Source organism: Trachemys scripta, chromosome 5 (genome assembly GCF_013100865.1).
Source record: "Trachemys scripta elegans isolate TJP31775 chromosome 5, CAS_Tse_1.0, whole genome shotgun sequence".
Lineage (NCBI taxonomy): Eukaryota > Metazoa > Chordata > Testudines > Emydidae > Trachemys > Trachemys scripta.
In genome coordinates, this window is record NC_048302.1 from 91098170 (window position 1) to 91121832 (window position 23663).

A 23663-nucleotide genomic window follows, 5' to 3' on the forward strand; every position below is an offset into this window, starting at 1 on the left:
TGAAGGAAACCTATGACAACATGAAACAACTTTTGAGGTGCATAAACTATGACCAACATCGGTGGCAGCTTTGTGGTGATTTGAAGGTTGTTGCTCTCTTGCTTGGTCTGCAGACTGGATACACAAAGTACTGCTGTTTTCTCTGCGAATGGGATAGTCGTGCAAGAGAAAACAGCAGTACTTTGTGTATCCAGTCTGCAGACCAAGCAAGAGAGCAACAACCTTCAAATCACCACAAAGCTGCCACCGATGTTGGTCATAGTTTATGCACCTCAAAAGTTGTTTCATGTTGTCATAGTTTTCCTTCATATGGACTGCATGACCAATTGGAATTGATGGCAAAACATTGCCATTATGCAGTAAAACAGCTTTAAGACTCGTCTTCGATGAATCAATGAACAGTCTCCACTCATCCGGATCGTGAACGATGTGAGGGCTGCCATCACACCATCGATGTTGTTGCAGGCTACAAGATCACCTTCCATGAAGAAGAATGGGACAAGATCCTTTTGACGGTCACGGAACATGGAAACCCTAACATCACCTGCCAGGAGATTCCACTGCTGTAGTCTGGAGCCCAACAGCTCTGCCTTACTCTTGGGTAGTTCCAAATCCCTGACAAGGTCATTCAGTTCACCTTGTGTTATGAAGTGTGGTTCAGAGGAGGAGGATGGGAGAAAATGTGGGTCCTGTGACATTGATGGTTCAGGACCAGAAGTTTCATCCTCTTCCTCGTCTGACTCAAGTGAGAATGATTCTGGTGCATCAGGAACCGGCAGTCCTTCTCTGTGGGGTACTGGGCGTATAGCTGATGGAATGTTTGGATAATGCACAGTCCACTTTTTCTTCTTTGACACACCTTTCCCAACTGGAGGCACCATGCAGAAGTAACAATTGCTGGTATGATCTGTTGGCTCTCTCCAAATCATTGGCACTGCAAAAGGCATCGACTTCCTTTTCCTGTTCAACCACTGGCGAAGATTTGTTGGACAAGTGTTGCAGCATATGTGTGGGGCCCACCTCTTGTCCTGATCTCCAATTTTGCAGCCAAAATAAAGGTGATAGGCTTTCTTAACCATCGTGGTTATACTGCGCTTTTGTGATGCAAAAGTCACTTCACCACAAACATAGCAGAAGTTATCTGCACTGTTCACACAAGTAGGAGGCATCTCTGCTCACTTTGGCTAAACAGAAATGTGTCCCTTTGCAAAATCAAACACTGACAAATAAGTGAACATGACACTGTATGATTTCTAGAGCTGATATAGGGCAATTTGTTCAGCAGAGTGATGTAAGCTTCATTATGATTGCATCATCCATGACTTCTAGGAATAACATGATGCAATTCATATCATGTATGACGCAATACCAGCTTCAGATTGCATCATAATTGTTTTACCTAAAAAGCAAGTACTGTTGAAACCCAGTCATAGATTTATTCATAGATCCAGTCAAAGATGTATTTTAGTCATTTCTGGTTTAAATTGAGATCCCTTCCCTTTATAACTCACTTATCCTCCGCCATTCCCAAGTCAAGGGTCGTATATACTGACCCAATAGCATATCTTGAAAACTAGAGCCAATCAACAATTTTAAGTATCATTTTTGTTCTCAGTGACCCAGAATTAGTAAAGTTTGACTACATTTATTTCAGAAGCATTTTGGCTGTAGAGCAGTGTAATTTGTGACTTATTTCTAATTTTAATTTGTTTGGCTTTAACTTTGAGCCATTGGTTTTTGTTATGCCTTTCTTTGATCAATTAAAGAGCCCTTTAGTAACCAATATTTTCTCCCTGTAATCAAGTCTCATAGACTAAGACCAAAAGGGACCATCATGATAATCTAGTCTGACGTCTTGCACATTGCAGGCCACAGAACTTCACCTACCCACTCCTGTAATAAACCCATAACCTCTGGCTGAATTATTCAAGTCCTCAAATCTTGATTTAGGACTTAAATTACAGACAATCCACCATTTATTCTAGTTCAAACCAGCAAATGACCTGTTTCCCATGGTGCAGAGGAAGGCAAAAAAGCCCTATGAGCTTTGTCAATCTGACTTGGGGGGAAATTCCTTCCCAACCCCAAATATGGTGATCCTGAGCATGTGGGAGAGACCCATCAACCAGAGACATGGGAAAGAATTCTCTGTAGTAACTCAGAGCCCTCCCCATTTAGTATCCCATCTCTGGCCATTGGAGATAGTCCTAATAGCGGTCACATACGGGCCATATGACATTGTAGGCAACCTCATCATACCACCCCCTCCATAAACTTATCAATCTCAGTCTTGAAACATTTTTTTTTTTTGCCTTTACTACTGCACTTGGAAGGCTGTTTCAGAACTTCATTTCTCTCATGGTAACCTTTGTCTAATTTCAAGCCTAAAATTATTGACGGCCACCTTATATCCATTTCTTCTTGTGCCAACATTGGCCCTTAACTGAAATAGCTCTTCTCCCTCCTGGGTGTTCATCCCACTGATGTATTTATAAAGAGCAACCATATCTCCCCTCAGCCTTTGTTTTGTTAGGCTAAACAAGCCAAGCTCATTAAGTCTCCCTTTGTACGGGATCAAGTATCAGGGGGTAGCCGTGTTAGTCTGTATCTACAAAAACAACAAGGAGTCTGGTGGCACCTTAAAGACTAACAGATTTATTTGGGCATAAGCTTTCGTGAGTAAAAACCTCACTTCTTCGGATGCATCGTGTTTTTACTCATGAAAGCTTATGCCCAAATAAATCTGTTAGTCTTTAAGGTGCCACCAGACTCCTTGTTGTTTTTGTATGGGAGATTTTCATAAGAATGGCCATACTGGGTCAGACCAAAGGTCCATCTAGCCCAGGAGCCTGTCTTCTGACAGTGGCCAATGCCAATTCAGAGGGAATGAACAGAACAGGTAATCATCAAGTGATCTATCCCTTGTTGCCCATTCCCAGCTTCTGGTAAACTGAGGCTAGGGACACCATCCCTGCCCATCCTAGTTAATAGCCATTGATGGACCGATCCTCCAGGAATTTATCTAGTTGGTTTTTTTTTTAACCCTGTTATATTCTTGGCCTTCACAACATCCTCTGGCAAAGAGTTCCACAGGTTGACTGTGCACTGTGTGAAGAAGTACTCTATTCCTCTGATCTTCTAAGAAGCCCTTCTCTGCATCTGTTCCAGTTTGAATTAATCTTTTTTAAACAGGGGAAAACAGAATTGCACACAGTATTCCAGATGAGGTCTCACCAGTGCCTTGTATAATGGTAATAACATGTTCCTATCTCTACTGGAAATAGTTTGCCTAATAAAGCTTAAAACTGTATTAGTCTTTTTCATGGCCACATCACATTGGCGGCTCACAGTCATCCTGTGATCGACCAATACACCTAGCTCTTTCTTCTCCTCTATTGCTTCCAACTGATATATCCCGTTTATAGCAACAATTCTTGTTGTTAGTCCATAAGTGCACAACCTTGAACTTTGCACTAATTAAACTTCATCCCACTTCTAATTCTCCAGTTTTCAAGGTTATCAAAATCTTCTTGTATGATATTGCAGTCCTCCTCCATACTGGCATTATCTCCCAACTTCATGTCATCTGTAAATTTTATTAGCACATTCCCACTTTTTGTATCAAGGTCATTCATGAAAATGTTAAATAATAGTGGGCCCCAACACTGATCCTTGAGGAATTCCACTAGTAGCTTCCCTCCAGCCAGAAAGTTCACTTTTCAGCATGACCTGTTGTAGTCTCTCCTTTAACCAGTTCTTTATCCAACTTTTGATTCTCAGTATTAATCCCCAACTTCTCCAATTTCACTAATAATTTTCCCTGTGGAACTGTATTAAATGTTTTACTGAAATGCAGGTAGATTAGATCTACTGCATTTCCTTTGACTAAAAAATGCGTTATCTTCTCAAAGAAAGATCAGATTGGTCTGGCACGATCTAACTTTTGTAAAACCATGTTGTATTTCATCCCAATTACTGTTTACCTCTATGTCTTTAATTAATCTTTCAAAATTTGTTCTGAGACCTTTGCATACAACTGAGATCATATTAATGGGCCTGTAGTTTTCCAGAGCATTTTTTCCCCTATATCCCTGTTCCCATTAACCATCCTGCCATTGCCCCCAGCTCCTCATTACCCTTATTTAAAAGCCGAAGCAAGGTATTCATTTAGGTGTTGGTCAGACCTAGATTATCTTTAATATCCACCCTGTCCTCAGTGTTTAACAGTCCCATTTCTTCTTTCCTTCTCTCTTTTTCACCTCTCAAGTTTCTTTGAATAAGCTAAAAAGATTGAGCTCTAAGCCTCTCACTGTAACACATTTTCTCCAGCTCTCAGATTATTTTTGTGGCTCTTTTTAGCACCCTCTAATTTTTTCACCTCTTTTAAATCATGGACATATGAACTGTATGCAGTATTCTAGTATTGGTCTACCAATGCCACATCCCTACTCATTACTTCTTTGTTTTCACATACTGGGATTGCACTAGCTCTTTATATTTTATGTTGTCAAAGTGCTCCTAATGTGGATGAAGGTATTCTGGTAAAGCTGCGCTTTGTTCTGATATAGTAAAAGCATATTTCTCCTCTACACTTGAGCAAAACAAACTATACAGGTAACAGTACAGCTTTGCCAATATAGCTGTGTTTATATTAGGGACTTCTGCCGGCACAGCTATGTTGGTCTGAGATCACACCGCTGAGTGATGTAGCGATGCTATCAGACATCTGTAGTGTAGACATGGCCTAAGATACCTAAATCTTTTTCAGAGTCATTGCTTTCCAGGATTCAGTTCCCCATTCTGTAGGTATGGCCTGCATTCTTTGTTCCTAGAGGTATGATCTTGCATTTGGCTGTATTAAAGCACATTCTGTTTGTACCAAGCTTATCGATAGATCCAGATTGCTCTGTATGACTGCCCTGTCATCATTATTTACTACTCCATCAATCTTTGTGCATTCCTTATCAGCAGTGATTTTGTATTTTCTTCTAGATCACTGATAACTAGCCTTAAATTCTGCTCTGGAGACCTCACAAATATAGTCTCTGAAAGTTAGTAAAACAATCTACTGAATCACTTGGGTGCACATGACATTTCCAGTGCAAACTACATGTTAAGTTTGCACTGAAATGATTTCTCTTGCCACTGGACTCTTCTGTGCATCCACCTGGGGCAGACACCAATCCTGCTTAATTATTCTTAATAGTGAATTTACAGCCTTTTAACTGAAAACTTGTTTATAATCCTATATCTTCAGGAATTTAAAAGGTGTTCAGCTAAATTTAAAGACAATAGGCCAATTCTGGCCCTTGCCACTAAATGCCATGAAGATGCCACCACCAGATGGGGGAGAATTTGTCATAATTGCAATCAGTATCTCCTGTGCTCTAAGGACAGCCTTGATTATGTATTTGCTTAAGTAATTGGGAGTTATTTATTTCTTCATATGGAAAAGACATGAATTTTAATGAACATAATAAAAAGCTCCAATTTCCCTTTTTTCCATTGCCTAAGCTGATTTGATAAGGAACTACAGGAGCATATTACTTTAATAAAAAATAACCCCACCATGAAAAGGAAAAAGTTTTAGAAATACATTTTGAAGTGACAGATCTTACATTTCATTTTTAAATAAATTTATTATTTGTCAAAACTAAAAAATAGGGAGAAACATATTTAAAGCATTTCAGTTATTAAATAATTATTAAACAATTGGGGTGGAGAAACAAAAACCTAACAGTGTTCCCACCAATATGTACTAGCATTATTAACACCACTAATGTGTAGTGATTTGGAAATATTGTTTATCAGATGCTGGAAAGCCAATAGGTAAGCACAAATCTATTTTGTTTAAAAAAAAAGTTGTTATTCTCTCTCCCCCACTCAAGGTAAATTCAGTTAAACAAAGGGATCATTTCTATCAGAAGACAAAGGGGAAAAGCAAGGGTTCTGAGAAGAACCATGAGATTGATTACAGTGGGCCTTATAGTGACAGACTCAGAGAGCTCAATCTATTTAGTTTAACAAAGAGAAGACTCAGGGGTGACATGATTAATCCTCTATAAGTACGTATCTGGGAATAAATATTTAATAACAGGCTCTTCAATCTAGCAAAGAAAGGTATAGATAGCACAATCCCATGGCTGGAAGTTGAAGCTAGACAAATTCAGACTGGAAATAAGGTGTACATTTTTAATAGTGAGAGTAATTAATCATTGGAACAATTTACCAAGAGTCATGGTGGACTCTTCATCACTGACAATTTTAAAATCAAGACTGGATGTTTTTTCTAAAAAACATGCTCTAGGAAATATACGGGAGGAGTGCTATGGCCTGTGTTATAGAGGAAGTCAGACTAGTCAGAGGTTCTCAAACTGTGGTATGTGGACCACCAGTGGTCCGCAAGCTCCATTCGGGTGGTCTGTGGATAGTTCCCTCTAAGGTGCACACCTGGGCGGCTGCATGTGAGAGAATGAAGGGCCACCTAATTAGTCGAGTCACGCCTGCACGGCTCCACTAATTAGGTGCCTGGACCCTGGAAAAGACACACATATAAGGTGACATGGTGGCCTTGGCGGGAAGAGGGGGTAGGTGGGAGGGGCAATGGGGTGAGAAAAGGGGATGGGGGGGAATTTGGGACATGCAGAGCTGCAGCGGCCAGAGAAAGAGGTGACTTTCCCCAGCTCTAGGGCTGCAACTGCCGGGGAGAGACCTCCCCCTCCTTCCCAGCCCCAGCTCAGGGGCTGCTGCGGCAGGGGAGAGAAAGCACATCCATCGCATTAGAAAGGTAAGACTACTGATATTAAAATAGGAGTTGTGTGCTTTTATTTGTAGAATAAAAAAACAGTAATTAAGTTTTTTTAATATAGTGCTTTTATCCATGACACTTTTCAATAGTTAGCTAACAGTACAAACAACATTTGGAAAGATTATTAAGTGGTCCGCCAAGACCCTTAGCAATTTTCAAGTGGTCTGCAAAAAAAAGTTTGAGAACCACTGGACTAGATGATCCCAATGGTCCCTTCTGGCCTTGTAATTTATGAGCCAAATTTTGACCTGGATTTGCCATACAGTTTTCTTTTAAAACTACTCCTTGTGCAATAAAAACAGTATTTTCTCATATAGTAAAGAGACTCACTGCTCAGTGGCTGCTTTCGACTCATACTAACCTTATAAGAACACTCAGTGCACCCAATGGGGTAACCAAGGTTGCAGGCGCAAAGGCATAGGCAGCAAAGTTGGCAGCCTCCCCTACTCCCACTAGAAAAGAAACAATATTAGTACAGGGAAAAAAAAACTGTTAGAAGTGTTAAGATGATGGGCACTAGACAGAAGATAACATGTTTAACAAGAAAGGTAGGTAGTAAAATAATATTTCTTATTATCTACACTAATGTCCAAATGTATTCAAAATTATATATATCTACCAATTATTGCTGGATATAACCAAAATAAAGATATTACAGAGTTAATGCACACACAGGAACAATTTTCAAAGTACTGTATTGGTATATTAAAATGTAACAGTAATGGTAGCAGGGAGGAGAGCTTTTCCACGTACTGCTATTTTCCTCTTTCCATGCAATTCCAGTTTGCATTCCTACGTTTGTTTAACAGAATTGGGGGCAGCAGGGAAGAGAACAAAAGTCAAACAAGCCTCAAAGTTACCTCAACTATCACTAAAGAAAACTCTTTATTCCTCAAGATGCAAAAGAGATTTGGAAAGCAAAAAGAGTACTTCATGAAGCTGGGGAATCCTGGGTACCAGAATGAAATTTGACATAGAGGTCTTTGGCAGGGGAAAAAGGTGGTCTTTTTTCCCTTGAAGTCTTTTTATTAAAAATTTCAACACCCTGTAACAGGGTCAGCACGCACCTCTTGTGGGCGCCCCTTTTCTCTGGCTACTATACCTGCAATCACTGTCCTTTTCACAGGGGGCATCCACCTCTTGTTGATGGCCCTCTTTCTTTCTGTTACGTGTAAGCCTGCTTTTTCTTTTTTTGGTCTTACATAAGCATCCCCCCAGCTACTGGTTCTCTCGGCTGGTCTTCAGCAGCTCAGCCTTCCAGCCAAGCTGCGCACACTGTCCCGCCCCTGGAGTACACAGTCCTGAGTTCTTATCACAGCCCTGATATGGGATCACAGCTCTTAGGCAGCTGGTGGTGTTTCAGCAGGCCTCCCTGGGCTCAGTCTTCAACCAGACCAGCAGAGCCCATCTCGGTATCCTTGCTGACCTGGCCAGGTACTGTGCTCAGTCCCCCTGGGCTTCAGCCTGCCTGCACTGACCTTCCGCTGGTCCTGCTGCTCTTCCCACAAGCCAGGAACACAGTCTTCAAAAACCTTCCCTGGGCTTCAGTCCTGTCTGCTGTGAGCTCTCCACAGTGAGCTATCCACAGTACTGCTGCTCTGTTCAGCCAGCCAGCCAGTCAGTCACCCAGTCTTCACTCCTCAGTGGAGAAGTGAACTTCTCTGCTGCTTGTCTTATATAGGGCCCTTCTGGCCCCTTATTGGTTGCTGCAGCAGCTCCTCTGATTGGCCACTCTTCTGCAGCCACTCTAGGCTGCCTGGAGGATTTCTCACTGCTCTATTCTGGGGCAGGGTGATGCAGGGCATGACGCCTTTAGCAGGGGCCTCCGGACTTAGTCCTCCCTGCCACACACCCCTTTTAAAGTTACACACATTGCTCTGTTTTAGATGTAGTTTACAAGAGAAAGGTAGAAACATTTTTATTGTAACTCACTTGAAAGTAATCCTGCCCACCAGAGCCATTCCTTCAAGTAAGAATATCCACCCTGTCCTGAAAAAATAATTTTTAATATTAGAAAAAAAAGTTAAAATGATGCTTCAAAATTCAGATTTGTAATAAATATTTCAAATTCTACAGATTATAAAACTTATTCAAATTTAAATAGTTAAATTTGCATGTGCAATGCTCAGTCTGTAGGGGATATTGAGAGAGTCAGCTACACCTAATTTTGAGTTATTTTTAAAAATATAATTGTTTAATATTAAATTCTATTATTTCAAGTCCTGTATCTTGAACATGAACTTTCAGTAGACGCATGAAGGGATAATAAGACTTCATTAATTAGGATTACTCATATGCTTAAAGTAAAGCATATGGTTAAGTTATTTGCTACATCAGAGCCTACATAGCTATCTATACCAAGATGCATCTGGAACATGCTTAAAGTTCCATAAAACTTGTTTTTTTACATAAAAAGTAAAGTTGATACAGCTATCCAAAGCTTTTTCATCCAAAATACAAACAAGTTATATATTGGGAAATCCATTTTTCCTCAAATACTGAGAACATCCAGAATGGTAGGGTATTATATTTTGCAGGAAACATTGCAAACAAAAGAAAAATAGCAAACCAAAACAAACTCAAAACCTTCAAAAAAGGATTTAAGTGATAATTCTAATACCAGCATGGTGAGATTTTCAAAAGCACTTCAAACTAGTCTAATTCTATTCCTATTGACTTTGATGGGCCAACTCACTCTTACTGTAGAGATAATTCCTGTACTACACAGTTGTTAAAAATATTGCCAGCAAGTTAGCTAGTAAGTTTTTATTAATATTCATTTTGAAGTGACTTGTCCTGATAGCTCTTAATTTACAAAACTAGAGTTCAGTTCTCTTCAGACTGCTCTAATTCCACATCCTGCAAATCCACAAGTTAGGCATGTATTCAAACACCTACTTTTATAACTGTATTATCATAACTCAAGTGTTTCCCTCACTCATACTGAAAGGGAAGAAACAGCAAAAATCTTTTTTGGGAGTGGGGCAGAGAAAGAACTTTTTATCTGGCGCCTAGATATTATTGTGGTGGATGCATTAGAAATACCTTGGATACACATAAAACCCACTGCCATCTGCATCCCCCTAAAGGTTCTTAAATCCAGTATTACCTGTAGTCAACTACTGAAAACATCAGTTGGCTTTAACCTTGAACTTGCTGGTTTATGATAAAAAAAATAGATTGATTCTTTCTGTCAAAGATAAGCAAGTAAACATTTCTTACCAGCTCTGGTGACTCCCTTGTCAGCCAGTTGCAGAAGGCCCTTCTTTTTCAGTATAAAGCTGGAGCCAACAAAAATACTGGAACTTATTGCCAGGGCCACACCCACATAGAGCCTATATTTGCTTCCCGCAGATGTGGAAACACTCAGGTTTGTTTCATTGGAATGGTTGACTGGATAGGTAAAGAAAGGGGCCTGTGTTTCTGACACATTGATGATCTGGCACCATGCTTCATAAGAGTCACGGCAAACCAAAGAAAGAACAGCACCTGGGGAACAGAGTGAGGGGGAAAAAAAAAAAAGACTTTTCCTCTGTAAGATGCACGACAAAAACAAATGTAGAAAGCATGATACCCAGCATTTAGAAAACCATCTAGTCCTCATATTGGTATTTTATATATAAAAGTAATTGTAATAAATTGTGACCTGGTGATTCGGCACTAACAGGCCACTAACAAAAGTTTAATTGAAGCTTGACTTGCTCCACCCTTAGGAAAAGAATGGGGGAGGGCTGGAGGTTGCTGGCCAATCACGTTCTCCAGCAGGTGGTGTAAGGACGACTCCACAGGTAACTACTACAGGTATGTCTACACTGCAATTAAAAACCTGCATCTGGCCTATGCCAGCTGATTCAGGCTAAGGAGTTGTGTAACTGTGCTATAGACATTCAGGCTTGGGCTGCAGTCAGGGCTCTAGGACCCTGCGAGGTGGGAGGATCCCAGAGCCAGAGCTGCAGTCTGAGCCGGACTGTCTGCACCTCAATTAAATAGCCTGTTAGCCCTAGTCCTGTGAGCCCAAGTCAGATGGCAGGGGCCAGCCACGGGTGTCTAATTGCAGTGTAAACATACCCTACAGGACTGAAATGATAGCCCTGTTTTTTTAATTTTGTTTTCTGGTAATTTAACACCAGTTTATTTTGGGGTGGGGTTTTTTATTATTTTTTTTCCCAAGTAAATGTATGGAACAAGAGCCACAAGAAAAATTACAAATGGTCAGGATTTTGGGCGGGAGCGGCGGGGAGTGGCAGAGTGATGGAAGGAGAGGTACTAATCACACATGGTCCATAACTTTGTCTTTTTACAATGATGCTAAGTCCATTTTATTTGTTAAAGATTTAAAGATTTTTGGAATGCCAAATACAGTTCATTTACAGCAAGCTGTATTTGTTAGAAGCAATATTGACATCCACTGGGTACTTTGGATAATGTGAAATAATGAGACAAAACTCTGAACATGTTAAGGATGCACAGTGTCTGTGATCCATTAAAGAAAAATCCCTATTTGAACCGTCACTGAGTGGATGTTCAGATGATCTCTCCTGACCTGTAATCAAGTGTAATTGCTAATTTTAATAAGTGTTGGCCTTACTGAAGGGTGTCTCAGGTTACTCCCCATTCTGAAGCAATATCTACACCCCTGTTTAGGTACAAAGGCACATAGTATAAGCACCTATAAATGGACAGTAAACTCTCTTTTTAGCAGAGGCTCAAAAGAAATATACCATTGTCAAAAGAACTCCCTACCCAAACAGAATGACATCTATCTGTATCAGTTTTCAGTTGATTCTTTAGTTTCCCACCCATGAACAACTTTCATACCATCTAACAATGAACTTTTAATCATTCAAAATATATTAAGTCACTTAGGTCAGTGTAGGAGGATCCCTACAAAACTATTCCTTCTCAATGACTACCATGAAAAATGTCTTTCATTTATCAAATCAAACCTTTGTTGAGTTTGTAAGATCATAAAGTGTATGAAGGGAAGTTGGAATCACAGTATGTGCCAGCGAGCAATTGTGAAGATAGATATTAATATCAAGGCAGTTATGATTTCTGATCTAAGTTTAAAAATGTGTGCAAAAAGAAGTTCTACTATATAAATCAAAAATGATTTCTTAGTGACTCAGTGACAGTATGCATCACTATTCTTTTACCCACAGCTAGTGATCTAATGCTGGCAGTGGGAAGGAGGAAGATTAAACTGAAGGGGAAAAAGTCAGACAAATGGAGTAATCTTACCAGATCCAACTGATAAGCTTCTTTTAAGGAGTATTTTACATTCATTAAAATGGGCCTCTGAATAGCATCTAGTTCCTTTAATGTCCCCACTACTGGACATTTAAAAAGTAGCCATATGCATTTGCCACCAATATGCCTCCTCACAAATAAATACAGGCATCAAGCTTTGACTTAAAGCTCATGACAACAGTAAAGAATTTCTGAGTTAAGCTGCCACTTCATCCTTAAGTTATCTTATTGCTCTCAGATTTCAGCTAATCATGTAATATTAATGAATGTTTAAGCATTTACTACCTGACCTACTAGCCTCAAGTTAGTTCAAACTGTTAATCCTACTTTTCAAACTGGCATCAGCCACAGTTGCGCAGGTTTAAGAATCAGCAGTACTACACAAGCTCAAGAGCATCACATGCTCTATTTCAGTGCTCTTGGTCACCCTAGAAGCTGCTTGCTTTATATATTGTTTTAGAAAGGTACTTTTTTCAGATCGTCTTTGTCAAGATCATACATTAGTGTGCACCTAACGTAAGTGCTATATTAGAATTCAAATTTGATCTGTTATTGACCATTCAGAAATCAAATACAAGACAGAAATATTACTTTTGCTTTGCTGATGTCAAACAGTGAATCATTTCTAGGACCAAAAACAAAAACATCCACTATAGTTCAATACTGGCAAGGAACTAATCATTTTCCAGTCTGCTGAAAACTTCCAGCAGATGTTAAACTAGGAGAGCGTATCATTAGCAGATCCCTCTTTAAAAGAACAGAGATATTTTTATGCTGATGGATCCTTATTTTTCATACAAAATTATGGAAAATTACTTTTGCTCATCCTATTATAAAATTCTAATGTGTAGTAGCTGTTATCTAGCTAATTCATTTCTCTTTAAATTAATGCTAGACTGTTTATAATGAAACACTTTTTGCTTAATTTGTAAGAGACCTAAAATTTACTATGATTTAATGAAATTAAGCAATTTATTCCCCACTTCTCAACTTTTAAATTAGATGAAGAAAGCACAATTGTTATTGTATTCATTTATGTCATTTTATCAGTTGGCTACTTTCCCAAAGCTGAAGAAAATTATGAGCAAAACTGATTGTGAGAAAAAAATTAGACAGAAAAATGTGATAAAAATTGGGGGTTCTTTAAGAAGAGTTTATTAGATGCCAAAAGCCACAATTCCATAATGAAGAGAGAACAACTTTGGCTAAAAGCCCATCCAGATTCAGTGGCAAAGTGAAGGCAGCAATTAGAAATAAAAAACCAAGATATAACAAGTGGTGAAAAAGAGAAATAGGTAGCAATCAATATAAATTAGAATTTATGAAGTGCAGAAAATTGATAAGGAAAGCTAAAAACAGGCAGATCCCTGTTCAAATCCCTTCTAGGGAGAAGGGTAGGCTTCAGAGTCCAAACTGTAATGTTTACGCAGCTATTTTCAGTGTGGTAGCACAAGCCGCTCCCCCTTCACTTATAGGGAGACTGCCTGCTTCATTCAGGCTTTGTGAATTGCCGTGTTGTTCCTGTGATTTTTTTAAGTGTCTAAAAGTTAAGTGCTGCGACACTCAGCTTAAGTCAGGGGTAGGCAACCTATGGCACATGTGCCGAAGGCGGCACATGAGCTGATTTTCAATGGCACTCACACTGCCTGGGTCCTGGGCATTCGCACTGCCTGGGTCCTGATTTTCAATGGCACTCACACTGCCTGGGTCCACCAGTCCGGGGGGCTCTGCATTTTAATTTAATTTTAAATGAAGCATCTTAAACATTTAAAAAACCTTGTTTACTTTACGTACAACAGTAGTTTAGTTATATATTATACACTTATAGAAAGAGATCTTTTAAAAACGTTAAAATGTATTACTGGCACGCGAAACCTTAAATTAGAGTGAATAAATGAAGATTCAGCTTACCACTTCTGAAAGGTTGCTGACCCCTGGCTTAAGTCCTTCTATGGATCTAGGCCCTGGTGTCCACGTTTTAAAAAGGAGGTTGAAAAATTAGAGATGGTGTAGAAAAGAACCACCCAAATGATTCAATATGCCTTACTAGGAGAGACTTAAAGAGCTCATTCTGTTCTGTTTACCATAAAGAAGGTTGAGAAATGAGTTGATTATAGTCGATAAGTACCTACATGGGGAGAAAATACTGGGTACTAAAGGTCACTTTAATCTAGAAGAGAAAGACACAACAAAAATCAATGGCTGGAAGATGAAGCCAGACAAATTAAAAAAAGAAATTTGGCACAAATTTTTAGTGGTGAGGATGATTAACTATTGGAACAAACTACCAAGGGAAGTAAGTGGTGGATTATACATCTCTTGATGTCTTCTAATCAAGACTGAATGCCTTTCTGGAAGATATGCTTTAACCTAATATATGCTATACTTTAGCCAAACAAGCCTTCAGGCTCAATACTGGTTGATTGAGTGAAATTTAATGCCCTGTGATGTACAGTCCAGACTAGATGGTCTAATGGTCCCTTCTGTCCTTAAACTATGAATCATTAATAGCATTTCCCTCCTTTTGAACCATAACATCAAATTGGGCTAGATCAGGATTTTTTTTTTTTCTTTTAAGCCAACCAACCTGAAAGTCTATGGATTTAACTATTTAATTTTAAAATTGATTGAACAGAAGTTTGTATATCAGATTTGCTTGTTGTTTAGAAGCTGGTAGAGTTTAAACATATTAAAATAGCCTTATTAATGTTATTTAACAATCCTATGTTCAAAAAACAGGATTTTAGATTTACATGACCAGTTTGATGCCTAACTTGCCTAAATGGGAAAAGGAAATCAAACTAGAATAACATCACAAGTAAGAGAGGAAATTTGGAAAGAAACAAAATATATTCCATCATCTTACAGGCAACAAATCAAAATTCAGCCATTGGAAAAGAATGTTACAGCTTGTAAGATTGCTTGCTAGAGCTAATTATAACATGACTTACTTGTGCTGATATTAACATGATTTAAAAAAAAAACAAGTTTAAAAAACAACAAATGTAGAAATAGACTAAGTGAAAATAACAGGATAGATACTTTTTTTTAATAAAACTTTAAAAATCCCTGTAAGGTGAGAAAGAGGTAGATAACTCAGGAGAGGGGCCTCATTTGCTCACATACAAAAGTTTCTTTTCCTATTCCTCTATCCTTTCATCCATTCTTCAACCCTTTTCCTGTACATACAGGAAATGGACTGCTAACTGCCACATACAATTGTTTATTGTACTTTGTACAGGTCAGGTATACTGCCAATATCTGTTTATTCAGATACAGGTAATGTTTATATTAGTTAAGTTGAAAGTGATGACTTAATCATAAAACAATGCAAGACTAAAGGTTTAGTGCCATTGTGAGAAGTGAATACAAATTTAGATCCCAATCCTATAGACGCTTACACATGTGGGCACTCACATGTAAAGTTGAGCATTGAGTATTAGTGTTTACAACAGTGTTTTTCAACCTGTGGTTCACAGACCCCTGGGAGTCTGCAGACTATGTCTAAGATTTCCAAAGGGGTCCACACTTCCATTCAAAAATTTTTAGTGGTCCACAAATGAAAAAAAGTTGAAAACCACTGGTTTTCAGGATTGGGTTCTTAATATTCAGTTTCACAACTACATACAGTATCTAACCAACAAAGGCTGCTGGGCAGGTCCTTTTGCTGTCTGGATTTTGATCCACAGCTTTGAACACGCTGTATGGAAAAAAGTAAAAGCCATTGAAAAAGAATGCTCTTTATTTTGAATTAAGAAAAAAAAAAAGACAGTAATCAGCTGGGAGGTAAAAAAAGTCAGAACATTTTTAATAGAGTCTGTGGGTTGATATCAATCAGCAGAAGTGGCATTCTTTATCAGTAAAGGGAAGCACAGCCTCAGTAAGCACTGCACATCCAAGCTGGTCAAATCAAAGTAGGAAACTGTTAAAACTACTACAAAAGCACCAATGAGGGCAGGAAAAAAAAGTGGAACAAAGTTGAAGAAGAAATGGTTTCTCACCTCTCAACTGTTGTTCCTAGGAATGTGTTGCATTTGTCCATTACACTACATGTGTGCATGTCTTGTGCACTGGTGCCAGAGAGTTTTCCCTAGCAGTACCCATAGGGGCGGCTATGCCTGTGCGTTGGTGTCCCTTGTTATCAAACCTGAAGGTAGAAAGGGGCAGAGCCACTTTGCCCATCCCTCAGTACCTTCCTATCAGACTCTTAGATGAAAGACTCTGATGCATTGGAGAAGGTGGGTGGGTCATGTAATGGATATATGCAACTCATCTCAAAGAAAAGAATTATGGAGAGGTGAGTAACCATTTTTAATTCTTCGAGTGATTGCATATGTCCATCACAGCAGATGGCTCCCAAGCAGTTTCCAATAGAAGTGGGGCTAGGAGTCTCATCAGAAGAGGGACTACAGGACTGCTTTCCCTACAGTTGCTTCTTCTCTTGATGCGGTGGTAAACGCATAATGTTTAGCACAAGCATACACTGAAGACCATAGTGCCACTCTGCAGATGTTCACAACAGGGACATATCTCACAAACACTGTGGTGGCTGAGTGTGCTATGGCTGAAAGTACAATGGCTGAAAGTACAGAGTGCTTTTCAGGAGGTGCGATGCCCTTCATATTGTAAGCACATGACATTACTGCTGGTGATCCACATGGATAGTCATTGTGCTGTTCCAGGATTCCCTATCATTCTTTCTACTTAGGAGACAAGCAGCTGTGAAATGACCCAAAAGGGCTATTCTATCTAGATAACTGGCCAGTGGCTCAGTGAACATCCAAAGTGTGGAGCTTTTGTTAATCTTTATAACCATGTGGCTTTGGACAGAAGACTGGTAATATACTGACTGGTTGAGGTGGAAATCTGATGCTACTTTGGAGAGAAATTTAGGGTGTGGCCTAACTATGGCTGCCTTGCCCATGCTGGTGCAATTAATATCATTTTGCCTTCCTCTTGCTTCAGCTTAAAAATGCTCTTGGGAATCAGCAACGCTGAATGGTAGGCATAGAGCAGGCTCCTATCTCAGAGGAAGAGAAACGTTTCCAAGATGGATTTGGGGTTATGGCTGCCCTAGAATAGAAAAGAGGGTATTTCCTATTCTAACAGGTTTGCAAATAAGTCCACTCTTGGGGCTCCGCCCTACTTGAAGTACTGATCTTTGAATAGCCATGTTGAGACACCGTTCATGATCCAAGCTGAGCAACCTGCTCAGCAGGTCCACTAATCAATTTTGAACTACCAGTAGGTCTGATGAGAGTCAGGGAATTCCAGATGCAGAAGTGCCAAAGCCTGACTGCCTGCTGGCACCACTGCTCTCTCCCCAACTTGTTGGCACAGAACATTGCTGTCCTGTTGGTATCCAGGAAGTACCCAGATAGTTCTGCCCTGCACATGAGACAGAAACTGATGGTGCACTGTGGTGATTGCCTGTAACTCTAAAATGTTTATATACAGCCCAGCCTCCTGAGTGGACAAGACTTGAGCTTGCAGATCTCTCAGATACACTTCCCACTCCATGACTGAAGCCTCTGCTACCAAAGTCATGAGGGAAAGGGTGGGGAGAAGGGGATCCCACCTGCAAACACTGTCTTGGTTCATCCACTAATTCAGGGATGTATGTCTTGGATACATACTAGTCTGTCCAGGTGATGTACCTGAGGGGCTACACCAACTTGAGCCACATCCATAACCCTCTGGGATGCAGCCTGGCATACAGACAAGGAGTCCCGTAAGTGCACACTGCCATATGCCCCAGGATCCTGAGGCAGTTCTTCACTGAGGTTTGGGGATGTCCCTTGAAGGAAGCACAGAGGCCTTGTATAGATAGTAACCTTGGTAGCACTAGAAAAGCCCTGGTTAAGGTTGAATTCAGGACTGCCCCAATAAATTATTTTCTCTATGGGGTGCAAAGATCAATTTCTCTTTGTTCGCCTCCAGTCCTAAGCATGTAAATAGACCATGTTTGGATAATTTCCTCCATCTGCTGACGGGAGTGACCCCACATCACCAAGCGTGTACCAGTGGCAGAAGTGGGCTGCCACACAATTGGAAAAAACCCTCTGTGTGGATGATAGGCCAGAGAGTAGAACTGTCAGCTGGAAATGGTCTCGTTGTCCAACAAACTTTAGGAAGGTTCTGTGGCTTAGGTGGATCATCACATGGAAATACACATCCCTCAAGTCGAGGGCAACATTCCAATCTCCCCGGATCTAACAAAGGGATAACAGTTGTGAGGGAAACCATACAGAACCATAGCTGCTTCATGTCCTTGTTCAAGATTCAAAGGTCCAAAATGGATCTCAGACACCCTTATCCTGCTATATGTCCTTTAGGGCTAACTCCGGCTAAGCAGCTGGGGATCCTTTACTTATACTTAAAAACCTTGCCCACTCCAAGTCCAAGCAGTATAGAGACCCAGTTTCTTCTTGACAGGGATTTTTATTCCCTCCTCGCAGAGTTCAAGATGATGGGATGAGTCCTCATACATGTCTTTTACATGGTTGTGGGGGGAGCAATCAACAAAGTGTTCTTTGTTTCACAATATCTCATTTCACTTCAATGAACCTTTTTGTGTGCAAGGCCTAACACCTTCTCTAGAAAGCCAGTCTTTACATTAATTAATGCTGCTTTCCTGTTTGGAAAGTTATACCATTTGCATTGTAAACCTCTAACACTTAATATAATCTTATGACCTGGGTACATATATTAAGTAAGATGAATATATGCAGCATCCTACAAGCATTTTGTAAATACCAAACCTATTTTTATAAATCTAATGCTTATTTTAATAATACTAACACACAGGTGAGTCAGACTGGTTTCCAGCTATGTATTGGCCAGTGTTCAGATGAGGCCTAGTGGCCTTGGCATGAACTGGCACCTGGTCTGCCAGCATCACACCCACATCAAACTCTGAGAAGGAGTAGGATTACTCCAAAGGCCCAAGTGGAATGGTATAGAGTGTCATCATCAGAGATTAGGACTGTGACTTATTGCAGTACTGGCACCAACATCAGGGAGTTCTTGGCTATCAGTACCATGCACTGAGTTGGAATAGTTACCATTGGTCTCTGAGTTGGCAGCAGGCACAATGGAAATGCTACCAGACCTGAAATTGCTGTCAGTACAGCAGGCCCCAGTGTGGAAGCCAACATGTACATCACATGTGATGGCCTCAGCAAAGCACTATCTGAATGCTCAGTGAGGACTCTACCAAGAGGCCAATCAGTTTCTTCACAGGTTGTAGCCTTATGGAGGAAGAGGAACTCTAACTGACTGAGGGGGTTCTGATACCAAACCTCCTTGAAGATGTACCTGAAGTGTTCTTCGTTTTGCTCCTTAGTTCTTGTCTTGAAGCCCCTACAAATCAAACACTTATGCATGACGTGACCCTCACCCAGCCACTTCAAGCAGTGGGAGTGAGGGTCACTCACAGGCATCAGCCTGTGACACCTGGAGCAGGGTTTGAAACCAAGGGACTTTGGGATAGGCTCCCCTGCTGGGCAGAGCCTGAAGTCCACTGATTACTGACAGTCAGAACAATAGGAAGGTAGGAAGAAAGTTTTATTCATTTTGGGTCCTTGGACCTCCTTTTCTTTCTAAGTAGTACTAGCAACAACAAACTGTAATGGTATAGTCACAGAAGGAGTGACCTCACAGCATGCTCTGACCACTGATGGTAAGAAGGAACTGAAGGATGGGCAGAACAGCTCTGCCCTTTTATTCCCTTGGCTCAGAACACCAGGAATATTAGGGTGCTGGCATAGCGACCCTATAGGTATTGCTGGGGAAACTCTCCAGCACTGCTCCATGAGACATGCACACATAATGGATATATGCAATCGTTTGAAGAACTGAGGCATTTAAAAAAAAAATCTTTCTGTACTATTTCTCACTTTTTATTCCACATATTAAAAATGTCTGTGTGAATCTCCAGCTATGCTTGACACAGCAAAAGATTTTTATTCAAAATGTACTGGATGCCACAGAGGTTGCACAAGAAAGACTTTATCCTCTGATCTTTGCTGGCACTGTAAAAAGAAAGAGGAACCCTGATGCATATGCTAGACAACTTTTCAACTGTCAGAAAGCTGTGGAAAGAGGCAGCCACAAAAAATAAAATGGTGCTTGGCTTCAGCAGCCAAACCTCAATTGAAAATCATATCCCAGGTTATTTACCTGCTAACCTGTGTTTAACTCCACCAGAAAGAATCTGGTTCTTGAGGGCTGCAATGATCACCAAGCACATGATTTTACATAAATGGAAGAGTGAGCTTATGCCCAAGAATAGAACAGTGGTATTTGAACCTGTCTGAGGCTTGGTCTACACTACCCCCCTAATTCGAACTAAGGTACGCAATTTCAGCTACGTGAATAACGTAGCTGAAGTTCGAAGTACCTTAGTTCGAATTAGTTCGAACTTACCTTGGTCCACACGCGGCAGGCAGGCTCCCCCGTCGACTCCGCGGTACTCCTCTCGGCGAGCTGGAGTACCGCAGTCGACGGCGAGCACTTCCGGGTTCGACTTATCGCGTCCAGACTAGACGCGATAAGTCGAACCCAGAAGTTCGATTTCCAGCCGTCGAACTAGCGGGTAAGTGTAGCCAAGGCCTGAGTTAGCAACCAAACAAAGAATATCTTATCACTGTAGACCCCATACTTTTTCAACATTTTTTTAAATCCAAATGTATCTAATAGTTAAAAAATGCCAGACCTCCATTCCACTAATCTTGTCCTCTTTTCCCTTCCCTCCCCAGTGTTCTACTCCCATTCAAATACGTCTTCTCCTACTTTATTACTGTTACCCTGACCCTAACATGTTCTTTCTACGTAGTAGTGTCTGGTTTTCTATTGTCTGGTCTTACAGATTTGACAAGTTGTAAAACTGTGTAACTGCATAGAATCATAGAAATGTAGGACTGGAAGGAACCTCCATCGCTCATCTAATCCAGGCCCCTGCATTGAGGCAGGACTAAGACACTAAATATTCTCTAGACCATCCCTGCCAGATGTTTGGCTAACCTATTCTTAAAAACCTTCAAAGACAGATTTCCACAACCTCTTTAGGTATTTTGTTCCAGTGCTTAAATTACATACATTTAGGATGCTTTTTCTAATGTCCAACCTGAAACTGCTGCAATTTAAGCCCATTGAGTGCAGCTGCAGTGGCATGAGTGGTGGGTGAGGCTAGCCACCCCAAGTACACGCCTAGCATCTCAGATAGGTATGAACTCAGGGCAGCGAGCTCCTCCTGCTGCAGATACTACTTCAGCTGTGCTCGGTTTTTGGCATATTAGCTTGATCACAGTGAGCCTAGGTATATCTCCTCGAGATCAAATTCACGCCTTCCAGCTCTAGTGTAGTCATACCCCTAGGTCATCCAATATGTTCTCCTAAAAGAAGAGAAGTATGGATTGGCATTTCTGATACTTTTAAGGTTGTTTTATTATTTTTAAATCATTGCTACACATCTTGCAAGCCTCTTTTTACACATCATGGAAAAAGTAGGGTACAAACCCAATTTCCCTCTTCTCCTGCAACTTTACAGGTCACCTTCAAATATGCAAAGAAATCCATCTAAGCTTTTCACAGCACAAGTCCTCACTCATTTCACTGTGCAGATATCACAGGACCCTCAAATTAGTATTCTTACACAGTTCAGCCTTTGGTGAGATGGATCCTCTGTGAAGTCATCTTTCTGCTTTCCCCCCCATTTTATTTCTCCCTTAGTGACAAGGGCCATGAATTCTGGCAATTTTCACTTTGGTTGACACAATTCAGTTGGAACCACTCAACATTACTTGAGCTTTGATCAAGAAAAGTGATGCAACTCCTTCCTTTACCATCTTGTTTTATGTAAAAAAAAAAAAAAAAAAGGTGTGTGTGTGGAGGATTTATAATATTTGCACATTGCAAGGCAAATAGAACTACTCTTTTTTTAATAGGAAGAAAAGTTGAAGCTAAAAAGCCAGTTTAAAAAAAACATTTGTTCAGGGAATAAGACTGAAATACTGTAGTATTTATGAAGAGTACAAAGCCCAACCTGGAAATTTTAAAGAGCTTCCAAAAATAGTTCCAACTTTCCCTCAGAGATGGTGTGGCCTAACATTCTATGGCAGTATCAGTACAAGATCCTTCTCTCCATACTAGTTACTAAACACCTGCAGCTCTGATATAATGAAACACTGATGTTGCCATCTTGTAATGGGCTAACTTTTATACGTTTTTTTTAAATGGCAACCTCAAGGGTGAGATGAGAAAGGAGCAGAATACCCTTGACTTGGTCAGCTTTATCCAGATACTAAGTTACTGCCCAATACAGCAGAGCCTATTAAGTATATTTTAGTTCAGTAAAATAATTCTCTCCTCCAGAAGTTTTGGGAGTTTGGTCCAAGGATAGTAAGATCAGGCCCTAAGATATTAAATAAAATTATATGTTCCATATTTGTAGAAATTGTACTGTTATCAGTGGCTACTTTCACCCAATCTCATGTCAACTGAGCCAATAGACAATGTCACCCTCTTGGTGCTTTAATACACAGAGAGCAGATTTGTGAAAGTGACATTCTTACAGTCATCTTCTAGGGAAGAACTTCACTTTAATGTATTTATGATTGTATTGCAGCAGCAACCAAAAGTCCCACTCAGGATCAGAGACCTAGGGTGCTAACTACTTCTCTCTCTGTGCTAACTACTGGTGTGTGTGTGTGTGTGTACATTGAGGAGAATCTATTTAAATTATGTAAAAAGCAACAGAGGGTCCTGTGGCACCTTTGAGACTAACAGAAGTATTGGGAGCATAAGCTTTCATGGGTAAGAACCTCACTTCTTCAGATGCAAGAAGTGAGGTTCTTACCCACTAAAGCTTATGCTCCCAATACTTCTGTTAGTCTCAAAGGTGCCACAGGACCCTCTGTTGCTTTTTACAGATTCAGACTAACACGGCTACCCCTCTGATACTTGTTTAAATTATGTGACTACTGCAAAAACAGCTGAGAGGTAAGCCTCAAATTAGCTACTCTTGATTTCTCCACGCACAGTTTTTGCACCAGTAACTCCCGTGGGCACAGACTGTATCACTGAGAGTGTTTATAGTGGTATGCCTTGCTTACTGAATGTAGAGGCAGGATCTTTCTCAATCCGCCCCACTACTTTTGCTGGCTGATCGGCTCCCGGGAAAGTCGCACCAGCATCAGTACGCTACTGCTGTGGAGATACAGATCCCAGGGCGGGCCCCACTCCGCGCAGCAGCGCCTCTTCCTGGCTGTCCGCGCTCTTCTCCCCATCGCCTCCCCACAGGCTGCTCTCTCCCGAGACAGCCCGCCCGCCCGCCGTCTCCCCAGCCATCTGCCCGCTCAGGGCGCCCCTCTGCCCTCCCTCAGGCCAGTGCCACCCGGGCGCGCCCTCCTCCCCGGGCCACCAGCCAGAGACACCCCAGCCCCTCTCGGCCCTTCACTGCGCCCCGCTCCCAAGCTACAGCCCCCGGGCGGGTGTGACTGACCTGCGCGGCAGGGCTCCCGGGCTGGTACCATCACGGGCTCCCCCATGCCGCTGGGCTCTCACCGAGTGCTGGGCGCAGCGTCTCCTCACAGCCTCATCCCGG

The 23663-nt window shown here is 40.9% G+C and overlaps 1 protein-coding gene across 1 annotated transcript in view; it reads right to left on the bottom strand.

Moving 5' to 3' along the window:
* The window catches only part of NIPAL1 (NIPA like domain containing 1), a 38653-nt gene extending 14990 nt beyond the window's left edge, over positions 1–23663 (bottom strand). Inside the window, exons 1-4 of the mRNA XM_034772955.1 lie at positions 23562–23663; positions 10031–10297; positions 8741–8797; positions 7170–7260 (exon numbers count right to left, since the gene is read on the bottom strand). Of these exons, the coding sequence (XP_034628846.1) occupies positions 7170–7260; positions 8741–8797; positions 10031–10297; positions 23562–23607 (461 nt within the window). The 5' untranslated portion in view covers positions 23608–23663. The remainder of the gene's footprint in view (positions 1–7169; positions 7261–8740; positions 8798–10030; positions 10298–23561) is intronic.